Source organism: Limulus polyphemus, unplaced genomic scaffold, assembly GCF_000517525.1.
Source record: "Limulus polyphemus unplaced genomic scaffold, Limulus_polyphemus-2.1.2 Scaffold5002, whole genome shotgun sequence".
In the NCBI taxonomy this organism is placed as follows: Eukaryota; Metazoa; Arthropoda; class Merostomata; order Xiphosura; family Limulidae; genus Limulus; species Limulus polyphemus.
Window position 1 is genome coordinate 32,764 of NW_013670612.1, and position 15,977 is coordinate 48,740.

At 31.9% G+C, this 15,977-nt stretch overlaps 1 protein-coding gene across 1 annotated transcript in view; it reads right to left on the minus strand.

Annotated features, from left to right (window-relative positions):
- Positions 1-15,977, minus strand: part of LOC106471981 (coiled-coil and C2 domain-containing protein 1-like) — a gene marked incomplete at its 3' end in the record, with an annotated part of 54,816 nt that overhangs the window by 31,633 nt on the left and 7,206 nt on the right. Inside the window, exons 3-8 of the mRNA XM_013932609.2 lie at positions 15,375-15,481; positions 13,903-14,118; positions 11,137-11,230; positions 5,825-6,046; positions 4,813-4,928; positions 4,238-4,322 (exon numbers count right to left, since the gene is read on the minus strand). Coding sequence (XP_013788063.1) covers positions 4,238-4,322; positions 4,813-4,928; positions 5,825-6,046; positions 11,137-11,230; positions 13,903-14,118; positions 15,375-15,481 — 840 coding nt within the window. The remainder of the gene's footprint in view (positions 1-4,237; positions 4,323-4,812; positions 4,929-5,824; positions 6,047-11,136; positions 11,231-13,902; positions 14,119-15,374; positions 15,482-15,977) is intronic.

Below are 15,977 nucleotides of genomic sequence, written 5' to 3' on the forward strand. Positions count from 1 at the left end.
ATTAATCTTCATATTTAGTACAACAGAAACTCATTGGTAGTGCTTGAGTTCAGCAAAGAGTTAATATTTTGTGTTTCCCCTTTTGTTTTAATAACTGCAGACAGTCTTTCGGGCATTGTTGCAACATATTTAATCAGAGTGTCCTTTGGGATTTTACTCCAAATGTCTCTAGTACACTTCATAATATAACTTTTGATTTGTCAAGTTTTTGATCAATCAAATCCCAGATCTGTTCAATTGGGTTGAGATCGAGGCTCTGTGGGGCCACTGTATCATTTGAATGATTACAGCAGCTTCTTTCTTAGCTAAGTAATTTCTGCATAGGTTGGATAAGTGTTTGGAGTCACTATATTCTTGGCAGTAGAATCCTTTACCAATAATACACAAACCACTGGGTATATCATGACAGATAAGTATCTGATGGTACTTGCACTGGTCCATTATTCCATCTATTTTGCAAATATCTCCTGTTGTTTCAGCAGAAAAACACCCCCAAACCATCACACTTCCTCCCCCATGCTTCATGGTAGATGCTATGCATTGAGGTAAGTATCTTTCATTTGTTGTCCACTGGAAGTACAACCTATGCATTGAACCAAATATTTCAAACTTGGACTCATCCATCCATAACACCCTTTTCCAATCGTCAAAAGTCCAGTTTTTGTGATTTTCAGCTAATTTCAACTCTTCACAATATTTGGAGATTGAAGTAGAGGTTTTTAAACTGCTAGAAGACCAAATATTCCATTCTTGTTGATTCTTCTTGATACTGTAGATCTGGACACTTTTTCAGGCTTAAGATCAGAGGCAGTCTTCCTTCTGTCCCAAAAGCTGCATAAATGAAGAAACTTAACATCAATATCATCGAGTTTAGATGTTCTGCATCTTCCTGTCCTATTTTCAAATTTACCTGTCTCAGTCTCACAATCTAGAGTGCACTTGAAGGTGTTTGGTGAACATGTCAAGTCTGCAGCAATTTGTTGGAGAGTCCAACCAGCATCACGTAAAGTTTTTATGCAAATTCTCTGCTCTACTGACAATTCTCTACACTTTTTGGGCCATGGCAAAACAACAAAACTTAATATAAATAGTGTTAAATACAGTTTTAACAAGGTTTATTTGTGGAGTGCTATTAAATTGATTTCTTCTAGCATATACTGGTACCATATGCTAGCTCCTTGCTAGCTTCTTTCTATATAGTTAAGGCACTACATGGGGTACCATGACAGTTATTTCAGACCCTAAATTTGATCAGTATGTTCATTCAAGCCGTTATGACATGCCCTTTGTACAAATATATGGGAATTCTAAAGAATGATAGGTATTCTCACCCTGGTGCATTCAATTGTCAACAGGGATCAGTGAAGCATTACCATAGTGTTGAAATTTACGTTCTGTAATGGCATGGAAGAATCAGCTTCAATAGTACTGGTTTAAGTGGTTTACGCATCTATAAATTTAACCCTAAAACATTGACTATTGGGTTATTGGAATTGGAAGCATTTACAAAAAACTTGGTAAGACTACAAATATTGTTATAACCAAGTCTGATAATGGTAATAAAGTAGTTATCTTGATGTGACTAAAATAACAAGATTTTAGATAATGAAACTAAACTAAAGGAAATCAAAAATATCCCACAAAAAAAAAACAAGAGCAGATACGATAATGAGATTTTTGTTAAAATTAATAAAAGACAATAAGAAAAGAAATATATAAAGAGATTAATTAGACCAGCATGATCTCATGCAGGTATTGTATATAGTTTACCTAAGGTATGTAGAGAGATTTACATACAATACCAGCTTGAAATCCTGCTGGTCTAATCTCTCTACATACCTTAGGTAAGCTATATACAATACCTGCATGAGATCCTGCTGGTCTAATCTCTCTACATACCTTAGGTAAAGTATATACAATACCTGCATGAGATCATGCTGGTCTAATCTCTCTACATACCTTAGGTAAGTTATATACAATACCAGCATGAGATCATGCTGGTCTCTTACCTAAGGTATGTAGAGAGATTAGACCAGCAGGATTTCATGCTGGTATTGTATATACTTTACCTAAGGTATGTAGAGAAATTAGACCAGCATGATCTCATGCAGGTATTGTATATACTTTACCTAAGGTATGTAGAGAGATTAGACCAGCAGGATCTCATGCAGGTATTGTATATAGCTTACCTAAGGTATGTAGAGAGATTAGACCACCATGATCTCATGCAGGTATTGTATATAGCTTACCTAAGGACCAGCATGAAATCCTGCTGGTCTAATCTCTCTACATACCTTAGATAAAGTATATACAATACCAGCATGAAATCCTGCTGGTCTTATCTCTCTACATACCTTAGATAAAGTATATACAATACCAGCATGAAATCCTGCTGGTCTAATCTCTCTACATACCTTAGATAAAGTATATACAATACCTGCTTGAAATCCTGCTGGTCTAATATCTCTACATACCTTAGATAAAGTATATACAATACCAGCTTGAAATCCTGCTGGTCTAATCTCTCTACATACCTTAGATAAAGTATATACAATACCAGCTTGAAATTCTGCTGGTCTAATCTCTCTACATACCTTAGGTAAGCTATATACAATACCTGCATGAAATCCTGCTGGTCTAATCTCTCTACATACCTTAGGTAAGCTATATACAATACCTGCATGAGATCCATTGTATATAGCTTACCTAAGGTATGTAGAGAGATTAGACCAGCAGGATTTCATGCTGGTATTGTATATAGCTTACCTAAGGTATGTAGAGAGATTAGACCAGCAGGATTTCATGCTGGTATTGTATATACTTATCTAAGGTATGTAGAGAGATTAGACCAGCAGGATTTCATGCTGGTAGTCTATATAATTTACACAAGATAAATATAGAGAATTGTTGAATTATACTTACTGTATTAAAGACTAGTCGTTACAACCAACGGTTATCAGTTTTAGTGGGTAATCTTTTAAGAGTTTACTTGTAATTTTTATGTCTTGAAAGATAATTTGGAATGTTATAAGATTATTAGACACTTAATCAGAATGTTGTTTTAGCTAGTTTACTTGCTGATTCCTTGTTTACTAATACCCCCTTTAGATGAAGCCATGATGTTTGTATAAATGTGTTATATCGTACGTAAGAGTTGCACATGGTTTCCTAACAATATTTTACAAAAATTAATGAAAGTAACTACTAAGGAGTCACATTTTATCTTAATAGTACTATGTTAGGGCCATTACAAGATCAAGTTTAGTGCTGATAATGGTAAATATCATCATGCGACATCATAAAAAATAAAATTGGTTTGATGAATGCCCAGGTAGTTTTAAACCTTTATTACATAATAGATATGTAGATGACACTTTCGTGTTTTTCAAGAGATAAGTGATTTTAATAAAATTGTTGAATATTTAAATAGAAAATGTGTGAATATTTAATTCACTCTTGAATTGGAACAAGAATCTGCTTTACCGTTGGTCATTAATAAGGGGAGGGTGAACAGTTTGATGTATGTATTATATCATAAAACAACTTTTCAGGTCTTTATTTTAACTTTAACAGTTTTTTTGCCTATAATTTGGCCAGCCCATGGAATTTATTTCAGGATGGTTTGAAGAACATAAAAAAATATTTTGCTAGAAATAATGTTCTAAACAGTTTAATAAGAAAATTAGTGGGTAAATTCCCACCTGCTGTTTCACCCCTCTGGAAGTGAAGCATAATGTTCTAAAAGAAGGTTATTAACCTTACTGTCACAGGTCACATGTCAAAGAAGGCCACATCATCACGTTTGTTGACTTGTTTTATTGAACCACTATTTTAACAATTTATGTCAATAATTTGGGTATCAAATTGTGGATTATAATTCAAATTTTTGTATTACACATTATTCAATTTCTTAATTTAAAAGCAAATATTAAAAACAAAAACACTTAAACTTCGATTTTTGTGTGGTATGGTGAATGCAGCACTGGTTCAAATGAGATGTTTGTGATGTCAAAATACAAAGTCTATAGTCTTGTACGAATTAGGAACTAAAACCACCAGTATTGACAGGCTAGAATATAAAATAAGAACCTCTTATCTTTTCTATTTGCTAAGATATCGACCATGTACTGAATCAAACACAGTAGCAGTCGCAAAACGGGTTAATGTCACATTACCATTTTCTGGTATACATTTGAAAATAAAGACAGTTGAGAAATATAATTATGTAGCAGAATACCTTGGAAATCAGGAGGAGAAGGTGGCATGTTGGATAAATCTACTGCATCTCCTTTTTCCACTGCATCAATCACTTCATCAAATTGCTAGGAAAAATAATTGATCTAAAGTTAAATATAAGAATAAATTTAATAGATAAATGATGACGAAAAGATCCCAAATCTAAATATAAGGGTGACAAAACCTGAGACTACTTTCAGAGTTTGTTTTTTCAAAGATTTATCTATTAATAGAAAGATGGAAAATATAGCAAAATTAATATTCAGTCATTACAATGAGTAACTTCTCTTTTGGTTTATTGCTGTAAACCTCATCTCATGTAGTGAACCTTAGGTTATGAAATATTTGATGTGTGTATTTCACTTACTCAATGTCTGGCAAAAATATAAATATACAACTGTTTGTGTTCTTCAAATAATCAAACTGTCATTCTAGTTTCAACTAAAACCTCACATCGAGAGAAACAAAATTATACTGGTGAAACATATAAAACTATGATAAATTCCTATAATCACAAAGACTAGAACTATTATACATTACATTGATAATATCCTTAAAACGAAACTAAAACCTCACCTTTGCTATCTTAATGAACTTCATTGCAATTGGCATATCTCCAGCTTTTTTGGCTTTTAATGCTGATATTTTGTATTGATCTCTTCGACTGCACAGCATTTTATGAGTTGTATCAACTAAGAAAAGAAGAGAAACAGTTGTCACCAATATTCTTAACTGAATCTGTCTAGGTTTATTGAAACTTATTAATCTAAAAACTACTATCTTTTAACAGCCTCAGGTTCACTGGTAATGTAACACTAGTAGTTTCTGTCTTGACTGTAACAGCAAATTAATTAACAAATTACTTGCTTAAAACATCTCAGGTTTACTAATAGTATAAATACTAGTGACTTCTGTCTTGGCTATAACAACAAATTACCATCATAAAACATCTCAGGTTCACTAATAGTGTAATACTAGTGTCTTCTGTCTTGGCTACAACAACAAATTACCATCATAAAACATCTCAGGTTCACTAATAGTGTAATACTAGTGTCTTCTGTCTTGGCTACAACAACAAATTACCATCATAAAACATCTCAGGTTCACTAATAGTGTAATACTAGTGTCTTCTGTCTTGGCTATAACAACAAATGACCATCATAAAACATCTCAGGTTCACTAATAGTGTAATACCAGTGACTTCCGTCTTGGCTATAACAACAACTTACCATCATAAAACATCTCAGGTTCACTAATAGTGTAATACTAGTGACTTCTGTCTTGGCTATAACAACAACTTACCATCATAAAACATCTCAGGTTCACTAATAGTGTAATACTAGTGACTTCTGTCTTGGTTATAACAACAAATTAATTAATAAGTTATCCTCTTACACTGAAAACAGTATAATAACCAGTTAGTGACCTTTTGTTTTAAGTAATTGTAAGTACATATTTAGTTTTGACATTCACAAGACTTTAAGACTTTTTCCCTTTATTAAAACAAAGTCAATATTCTTAAAAATACAATTTCGTGTTTCTTTCACAGTCTATTTTTTCTCTAGAAATGTCTTAACTATTCATGAACCTTGTTTGGTAACAGAACTCTTTGTTGAAGGTGGAATGTTTGGTTCAGGAGCTGCAGATGTAATGCTAGAACCCTGTTCAAACTGTGCAGAGCGACGTTTGGGTGGTAGAGGTGGTGGAAGGTCACTGTTTTTAAGGGACTGACTGACTTCCCCTTCATGAAAAGGTGACCCTGTTTCTCTTGATAATTGAACTGGAGGGACTGCTGAACTTTCTACCTTTCCTATACAAATAAAGAATAAAACAAAACTCAATAAGATTTTCCTTAAAAAATCTACTTATTTTACCATAGTTTGATAAATCAATGAATTTGAATTATAAGTTACAACTATTAACTTGCACTTAGCTTTTTTTCTTACTTTACTTTTAAGTCTCTGTATAGGGGCTAGGTCATTTTGACCAACCCTGTAACCACCAAGTAGCCATGAAACTGTGTGTACTATAAGTCTGAATGTACTATTATATTTGAATTTATCAAGTTTATAGTAAACAATATAAGACTATTGGAACAAAAATCAAATTTCTTAATACAGTATTTTCACTAAATACTTTTCTGTAAATTTAGAAAGCCTTTAATGAGCCAGTCTGAGAGAAATGTGATTTTTCTGCTAAGAATAGAAATACTTGTATTTATCTTACGGTTTTAATGTTTCATTTACATAACCTCTAGAACTTCTAAAATGAAGATCAAGTTGTCATTCTGTTAGTGAAACATTATATTTTATTATCTACCCTAACACCAACTGCAAGAAATTTATCAATGTACAGTGCAATTAAAATTTGAAAAATTAGAAATAAAATGAATAATACTTTACATTCTTCTTCTTTAAATGCATCATTTGTCACCAGATCTTCAATTTAATTATCTTCACAATTAAAAACTTTAACCTTTTCACACTGGTTTTCTTTTAATTTTGTTATTTTATTGCCAGGCTTTGTTCACAGAAAGATGTTTGTTCATCCTTGAAAAGCAATAAATTACAGCAAGAACCAATTTATATTTCTCAACACATATAAACAAACTGATCAAGTTACACATAGTTTGAGTTCGATCAAGTTCAAATTCCTAAACTCATCAAATTTCAGGTTATTTTACTTTTTTACGTAACCTAAGAATTTTTTATGTTTCATTTTCATTACTTTTGTCAGAAAATATGTAACAACCAATAAAAGAAATAAACAAAAACCAAATACCTATCACTTACTTTAGGCCCATTTGCACTAGGATACTGTACTCTAGTCATCTTACTTTTACTTACTATGTTGTTTGTCTAAAAAAACATTAATGTACTTTCAAATATGCATTTTCAAACATAAAAAATATATAAGGCATTAGAAATACATATCCCAAAATCACTCTGACTAAGCTACAAATAGGTTAAAAAACTTAATTTACTGCTACAAGCAACACTTCTTGTTAACACATCATTATTTTCTTGTGAACTATCCCTTTTAGGTTCTAAACATAAATAAACACTCTTAAGACTCCTGTACATTACACAGTGGTTGAAGGTTATAGTGAACATGCTTACAGTAAACCAGTGGGTATAGTAAATAAACATCAGAAAATGCAAGGTGTAAGCAAGGCAATGGCTTCACAAACTCGGAAGAACTGAAAGCTAATTTTTGAGGTGGATAGACAAAAGGAACACAAAAGCATAAGATGGAGGGAAAACATGCAGATCTGGAAGATGCACTGTTCCTTTGGTTCAAAGAAACATTTCCTCAAAGTGTTCTTCTTCGTGGTGTTAATCAAACATAAAGCAATTGAGCTGGCTGAGAAAATAATTATCCATATATTCACACCTAATGATGGATGGTTCACATGCTGGAAATGTAGGTTCCATTTATCATTCAAAGTTGAAAAGGGAGTGGCAAAGTCTGTAGACATTCCAGCATCAGCTCAATGGATCGAAACATAAACTGCCTACCATCTTCATGTCATATGTTTCTGAAGGTATCTTCAAAACAGGTCTATTTTACAAACTGGTGGATTCACATGGCTCCATTGAGGCCTCTGAGAAGAAAACCGTTGTGGTAAACGGGCAAAAGAAAGAATCACTATTCTAGCATTGGAAAGCCCCAAAAAACCATCATATCAAGGGCTTGCATCAGTGATGTTATGTTTTGAGGGAAAATTTCCAATTTGCTCTTTTTTGGGTGCATTTTGGATGGGGTTGAACAATGCATGGGGTTGTCAGTAAACAAATTTTCTTTGCTGAAGCTCTGTATCCCACATATGGATTCATTGTTTGAAAATATAACTAGTCATTCATGCATTGATTGAACTGTTGTAGTCAAAAAGCAGCTTGAATAGGTGTTTTGAGAAGCATCGGCACCATTCAAAATCTGAAAGGGCATTACTGCTCCATTTTACTCTGTCGTATCATCAACCCTCTAGATGCAGACAACCATGAAGAAAAAAAGGTTGATCTACTGGATGCTGTAATGAGTACTGCTGAGGCTTGGAAGATGGTTAAAGAGTTGATGATCAAGGGTGGCATCACTTCAAATAAAAAAGTTGAGGATGTTGTAAGTTTAAAACCACTTGAGGATGTTGTTATTTTGCAAGAGGCCACCATGAAGGAACTTAACAGCATTGTAGTTGTCGACAAGAAAGTAACTACAAATGGAGAGCTTACTGATGAGGAACTTATTGCTGAGATTATGTCTGCTAGGTCATCTAAGGTTCAACAAATAGTGTGTGATAGTAACAACATAAAAGTATTAGAGACTCTCAATGTTCTTTGTCAGTTTTCAGCAGTCAAAGGTTTAGAACATTCTTGCATACAGAAAGCACAATCATTCACTGATCAAAATATTGCTTCCAATCACAAGCAAATGTCAATTAAAGACTTGTTTTGTAAACATTAATAATTACTATCAATTTTGGATTGTAATGTATTGTCAACTGTAATGTATTTCATAGTTTCTGTACCCCTTTTAACATTAACAAATTATTTTATTGATTTTTGAGATATTCATTAGCCCTTTCTAGTAGAAATCTTGCACTGCTGAGCCATCTACAGATAAAGTAAACATTTGGATATTGTAATCTTTTGACCGGGAACCAGTTTACTATAATCGTGGTCAACTATAATATACGTTTCCAATAAGTTATAAACATCTCTTTTTCTTTTTTTTCTCAGAAAAGTAGGTTTAATGTAGATACTTGGCATGTAAAGCAGAAAAAGTGGGAGTGCCTTTTCTACTGAGTCTTACAAGTATATTGATACCCCAGCAAATCAAAAGATAAAAGTTTCAAATTTTATTTTCTCAATATAAAATATTAGAACTCTCACATGTTGTATTATATAAAAATTTTTCATTATCTTAAAAATACCAACCAAAATCTCATTTAAAAATTCACATACTGAGTTGCAAGAAGTCAAATGAAAATAACGAATATACAAATAATTCAAGTCAGATATAACATAAAACAATGAATGTAGTTATAACAAGCATGTTACTCTTACAGCCTCAAGTCAAATTTTTTTTCTGTTAGCACAGTCAATGTACATAAACCTGTTACTCTTACAGCTTAAAGCCTAATATTCTGTGTTAGGTCAGCCAAAATATGCGACTCTGTTGCTTTTACAGCCTAAAGTAAAATTTCTAAATGCGTTAGGAAAACCAAGGAACATGATTCTGGTATTCTTACAGATTAAGCTTAAGTTATTGTGTTAAGACAGTCAAGGTACATAACCCTGTTACTCTTATAGCCTAAAGCATAATTTTATTTGTGTTAGTACAGAAAGGGAACATAGTTACTCTTATAGCCTAAAGCGTAATCTTATTTGTGTTAGTACAGAAAGGGAACATTGTTACTCTTATAGCCTAAAGCGTAATTTTATTTGTGTTAGTACAGAAAGGGAACATAATTACTCTTATAGCCTTGTTACAACAGCCGATGTACGTAATCCTTTTATTCTTACAGGCTGAAACAGAATTTTTTTGTGTTAGGACAGTCAAAGCATATGAAACTCCTACTGTTACAGCCTCAAGCAAAATTTTTTTATTAGGACAGCGAATGTACGTAAACCTATTATCCTTACAGCCTAAAGCCTAACTTTTTTGTGTTAGGACAGCGAATGTACATAAACCTATTATCCTTACAGCCTAAAGCCTAACTTTTTTGTGTTAAGAGAGCCAAGGTACATGACCTTGTTACTCTTACAACCTAAAACCTCATTTTTTTGTGTTAGAAAAGTGAAAGTACATGACCAGTTACTTTTATACCCTGAAACTTAATATTTGTGTGTTAGGACTGATAAGGTACGTATCCCTGTTAATCTTATGTGAGGAGAGCCGAAGTACATGACACTGTTACTCTTATAGCTTAAAAGATAAAACTCTCTTACTCTAACGAATGTCCATTACTTTTACAGCCTATAGCTTAATTGTTTAGTGTTAGGTCAGCTAAGATACAGAACCATTTTACTCTTACAGCCTAAAACATTTTTTTTTTGTTAGGACAGCCAAAGTATACAACCTGATTACTGTTATAGCCTAAAGTACAATATTTTTTGTGTTACGATAACCAAGGCACGTGATCCTATTACTCTTACAGCCTAAAGCCCAATCTTTAGTGTTAAGAGACCAGATATACGTAACCCTATTATTAACGCCTAATCTTTTGTCTTGGGAGAGCCAAGGCACATAACACTGTTACTCTTACTGCTTAAACTATAATTCTTTGTGCTAAGATAGCCAAAGTACATGAACTTGTTACTCTTCTGACCTAAAGCGTATATATATATATATATACATAAATATTAAATATTAAGTAAATAAGTATTAAGTAAATATTAAGTTTTACAGAACCGGAAGTACTACCATTCAAGAATATTGAGTAATTAATTATTAATTATTATTAATTATTAATTATTTATCAGTTTGTTTTGTGTTAAAAATTTGTAACAGTAACAAAATGCAGATGTTTTTTTTGTTTTAATTCATTCATCATCTCTTATTGTGAACTTATGTATAGAAACATCTGTTCTTTTCAAAAGGATTAACTAGATCAAGTATTTCATTCATTTTAACACATACTTCGTTAGTTCGATATATTTAATGATTAGCAATCTTCGTTAGCTGTAGTACTAAGAAAAAAGGCTCCGGATGAATAAAAGATTTCTTCACATTATGGATTCCAAACCGCTGAGAGCTCAGGGTTCACTCCACATTCCTGGTTTTTCCTGAGGAGCAGAACCTACCCTGAGTTCCTGGATTTAATCTTACAGCAACCAATTACTATTGCAAAACATCTGATTGTACTTGTTATTACCAATACATATATTTTGGAAAACTCACCTGGTTGAACAGGTTTAATTTGAATAGAAGGAGGAATGTCCTCTTCGTTAACACTTTTTCCAGCTTTGGCTGCACGTAACAAGTCCTCCAGTGTCTAAAAAAAAAAAGGATTAACATTACAGTGAGAACAGAAGAGAGAGAATTACAAAGGATATCACATTTTTCATATCACAACTGAAGATAATATTATCTGATTGAAAGTTTCTGGTAGTTCAGTAACAGAATCTAATTATGCAAAGTATAGTTTAAAATGAGATAGTGTTAAATGATACCATCCATTCCCTAAAAATAAAATATACACTCATGTGTTGTATGTATATAACACGTGTTATATGTGTTATATTGTACAAATTATTTTCTTAAAACTTTATCAAGATCCTAAAGTCTCATTTAAAAATTTACAGTCTGAAGTTGAGTTTGATATTGTGAAAGGAGCAGTTACTACAGAAAGTGTTCTCGTCCCTCATGTTGATGGTTACGAAGCTGTAGGACCAGAATCAAATTGTTAACTGATGCACTGTGTAAAACGTTTTAATCACATATAGTTTCTGAACAAAAGTACCTTTACTTACAGAATATTATGTAGGTCAAAGGTCGAAATGTTATGTGCTGAAATTTCTTGAACGTATTTGAGACAAACTGTCTATTTTATTTTTGATTTAATCAATCAGTATAATCAACTACCCATTAGCATCGATTAGTACAAAATAAAATACCTGATTAATCGAAATAAAAGTTATATTGATTAATGTCACAATAATAATCAACTAAACCTGCATGATGTGACTGTGAACTTTTGTCAGTTAAACGAAACAAACACAGTTAGTGTCATTCATGTGCTTTTACGTTCACACAGAAGGTTTGGGTTGGAGTGATATATATAAATGTCAGATTAGCCTTTCATTCATTTTTTCTAGATGATCTAGTACACTGATAGAGAACTGTATCACTGTTAATGATGGTGACTTCTTGTGCACTTCAAAAACTCTTAATCTGTCGGTAGAGGATCCAAAAATCATTATAACCTTTCCTGGACTAGGTCATATATTTTTCCATCTTAGAATAGAAATAACCAGAATTTATGAAACTCAGACTAAACTTATCCAGTTCTGGTTTTTAGAAATTCCACATCATTTGATTTAGTTTTTCGATAATTTTTATCAAATTTCTAAAGTTTTGTTGTGAAACTGTTTTGCAATTTGTAGTAGTAACCACTTCTGCTATAACATAAAAAAATAGCAGAAATAGACAAATTGGCAAAAATTCAGATTAAGCTAACAATACTCTTATTCAAGATTAATTTATATCAAATAAACATACTTTTTTTTTCAATAAATCATAAATTATTTTATGTACATGCATTATTTCAGTAAATAAATAAATAATTAATAAATAAAGACTCAAATCACCAGAATATCAACAGTATTCTGAAGAACTGTAAAAGGATTATCTGATGTCTTGTCATAGTAGAAAATTTCCGTAGATTTCAAACAAATATCATTTATCATAAAAATGTTTTCAAGAACAAAAAAAGAAAGTCTAAAAAACTATGAAAAAATTCTAAACTAAAATTCTCTGCTATTTTTCCTAAAGTATCATTTTAAATAAACCTTTATGTTTTTAAAGGTAATTATTCTACGAATGGGTGTAATAAAATATATTACGTGTATTGATTTTTTTTACTCCTTAACTTCATATATAATATAGCAGTTGGTTCCCTAAAGACACCGATTGTATAGTGTACAAAGCACTGAATATCTACATGTAACAGTCATCTAATATTCATCTGTTATTGGCTGGTAATTCTTGTTTCACCCTGTACTTAAGCTTTTAAGATGTTTGTAAGGAAGCTAATTTCAAGAGGTATTGATAACATTGTTTACACTAGTATTATGATGTTTTTAGCTTATGTAAAATATAGAAGAAACAAATCAACTTTTCAATACCACTACAACATTCGCAGTACCTTATTTAGTATTCTAAAAGAGGTTTTTGTTGTAGCTGGCAAGAGAATAATAATGAGAAGAAAAATTACAAACAGGCCATTTCTTTCCCCTTAAGTCTAACACGTGGATTTCAATTTTAGTTTTGTGGATTTTAATGTGTGTGCAGCTGTCAATAGTAAAGGTTTTAAAGTGTTTTATGAACAAATCTTTACTGTTTAAGGTGCTTTTTGCCTGAATATTCTATTAGGTTTTTTGCAATTTCTTGCAATCCCTATTATGAACCACTATTGCAGTTCACGATTTATGAGTATAAAACTGTTGAAATGGAATTTGAATTATCATTTTTATTTAAATTCTGAAACTTTATATGCAGATGTGCAACTGATCTCTGAAAAGTGACCACTGGCTCAGAAAATGTTAATCTTTGCTTGATTTTTAATTTTGTTTCCCTATCTGGACAAAGTACTAACTAAATAAAATATTATAGTACAAAAAATAAATTATCACCCACAACTTTGTTTTTATGTCGCATGAATTTACAAAAGGAAAAGCACATTGTTTGTGTTTAGGCTGTAAACCTTCCAGTAGTGTGACTAAGTTAAAAGAAGAAAAAGTATAACATTCTGAATGTTTAAAATTCATGTTTTTAAAATAAGTTAATGATATAATTGATATAAATATCCCATCAAAAACTTTAGATATTTAAAAATTAAGAAAAATTAATTGCTTCTTAAAGTTTTGGCCATTTTAAATTGTCCTGTACTAATTCAAAATCACAAAAATCTAATATAATCACTATTGAGGTATTAGTTAATGTTACCTTGACTCCTCGTCCATATCTCCTTGCTCGTGATCCATCTCCTGAAGTTTTGGCATTACTTTCAGCTGATTTGTATGAGGACAATCTCTGCTCCAAAGTTGAGATCAGTGAGTGGTCTAACTTAGAAACAGCTGGTACATGAATAGCCTGAGAATGGGTGTGGTCAGAAGCCTTTACAGACAATTCTTTACTGGATGACAGAGTTGTAAGTTCAGACTGTCACGTGAATCCAAAAAGCAGCATTACTGTTGTTTACTGTATGATTATATTTTATATTTGAAAATTCTTGTCAAATAAGCAGTTTAATTTAGCTTAATTTGAATATAAAAAATCTGCAAATGATACATTATAATTGAAGTGTTTCAATGAGAAGACATTAATGTCATGTGGAATAATTTTGGAGCTTAAACCTAAAAAAACAAGTAGCTCAATGAGAATTATAATTTTATACGAGGAAAACTTTTGGTGTTGTATTTAAATACGAGATACAATAAAACAAAAAATGAGTAAAGGTAATAAAAATTAAATATATAAAATGGAGACTGCAGTAACAGATGACTGATTTATTATAACTTACAAATATTAGAGCAACTTTTATCAATACAATAGACACCATACTGGTAAGATCCTTCTTATAAACAATTTTGTTGCACTTTCACAATTTATTTTCAGTAAACCTTTTTTTAGGAAAACTTACAACGTTAACCCACAATGGCCAAGTTTACTTTAAGATTATACAGGTATATCAACTTTGTAACATTTCAATCCCAATTAATTAGGCCTAATTTGACTCAACTTCACATGAAAATATTTAATTTCATTAGATGGATCTCTCCATTATAAAGAGAATGTATTCTGTTTGGTTTGTTGCCATTGGCTGTTTTCTTCATAATCATTTTCCCGTTATTTTTCACTTAAGACAGTGAGTAAGAAATCCTAAAGAAACCTTGCACATGTTTAAGTATCAATGATGATTATTTGAGTTGCATGGGTGGGACATGAAACCAAAATGTGTGGGGAGTGGGTGCAAAAAAAGTCTGACCAAAGTCTCACATATACTACATCCAATAAAAATAAGTATGATAACTGCCCCCTTGTCCCTCCCATAATCCCACCTACATTGAGTTGGGTTTTTATAAGTGGATGGCACATATAAAAGGAGTTATATACCCCCTTAAATATTACCTCTTTCAAGGATGACAGAATCTTTACATGCTGCTTTTATTATAAGGATCAAACTTACAAATAAATTATATATTAATTAATTACCAATAAATATAAAATGACATTCAAAAAAACAAAAGCGACAAGTATTATTTTGTTTGCTTTAACCTAACTTTATTTTTCATTACAATGTATTCTGAAATCCAAATTCAATTATTCAGTTCACTGATAATTGTACTAATGAAAAAAATGTTTCAAAGAATCTATGGCTAAATTATTAATGTAACTTTCAAGATTCTTAATATTACCATTAATTCTTCATCACCAGAAAGGTTTTCATCATCATCATCTTCATCATTATCTACATCCTTCATGCATTCTTCAGCTAGCTTATCAATTGTTTCAATAGCCGAAACTACAAAAAAAGATTGTGATAAATTTTAGAATAAAATTACATGACATAAAGAAAAGTTAGCATTTTCCTCACCTGAATATGTATTTATGATAGATACTCACCTCTGCAAACAGAAAGCTTCTTTCCTCTCAAGTTCATGCTAAAGCAGTTTGCAACCCACCAGCTTTGTGAAAGTTCCACTTAATTTCACGTGAAACCACATGAATTTGAACCATTGTGTGATGACGTAATCATGGTGCAACACTCTCCACCAATGGAATGTCACAAACCTCCATGTGCAATGACTCCCTCTACATCCATGCATTTGAACCATTGTGTGATGACGTAATCATGGTGAAACACCCTCCACCAATGGAATGTGACAAACCTCCATGTGCAATGACTCCCTCTACATTCATGCATTTGAACCATTGTGTGATGACGTAATCATGTTGAAACACCCTCCACCAATGGAATGTGACAAACCTCCATGTGCAATGACTCCCTCTACATCCAT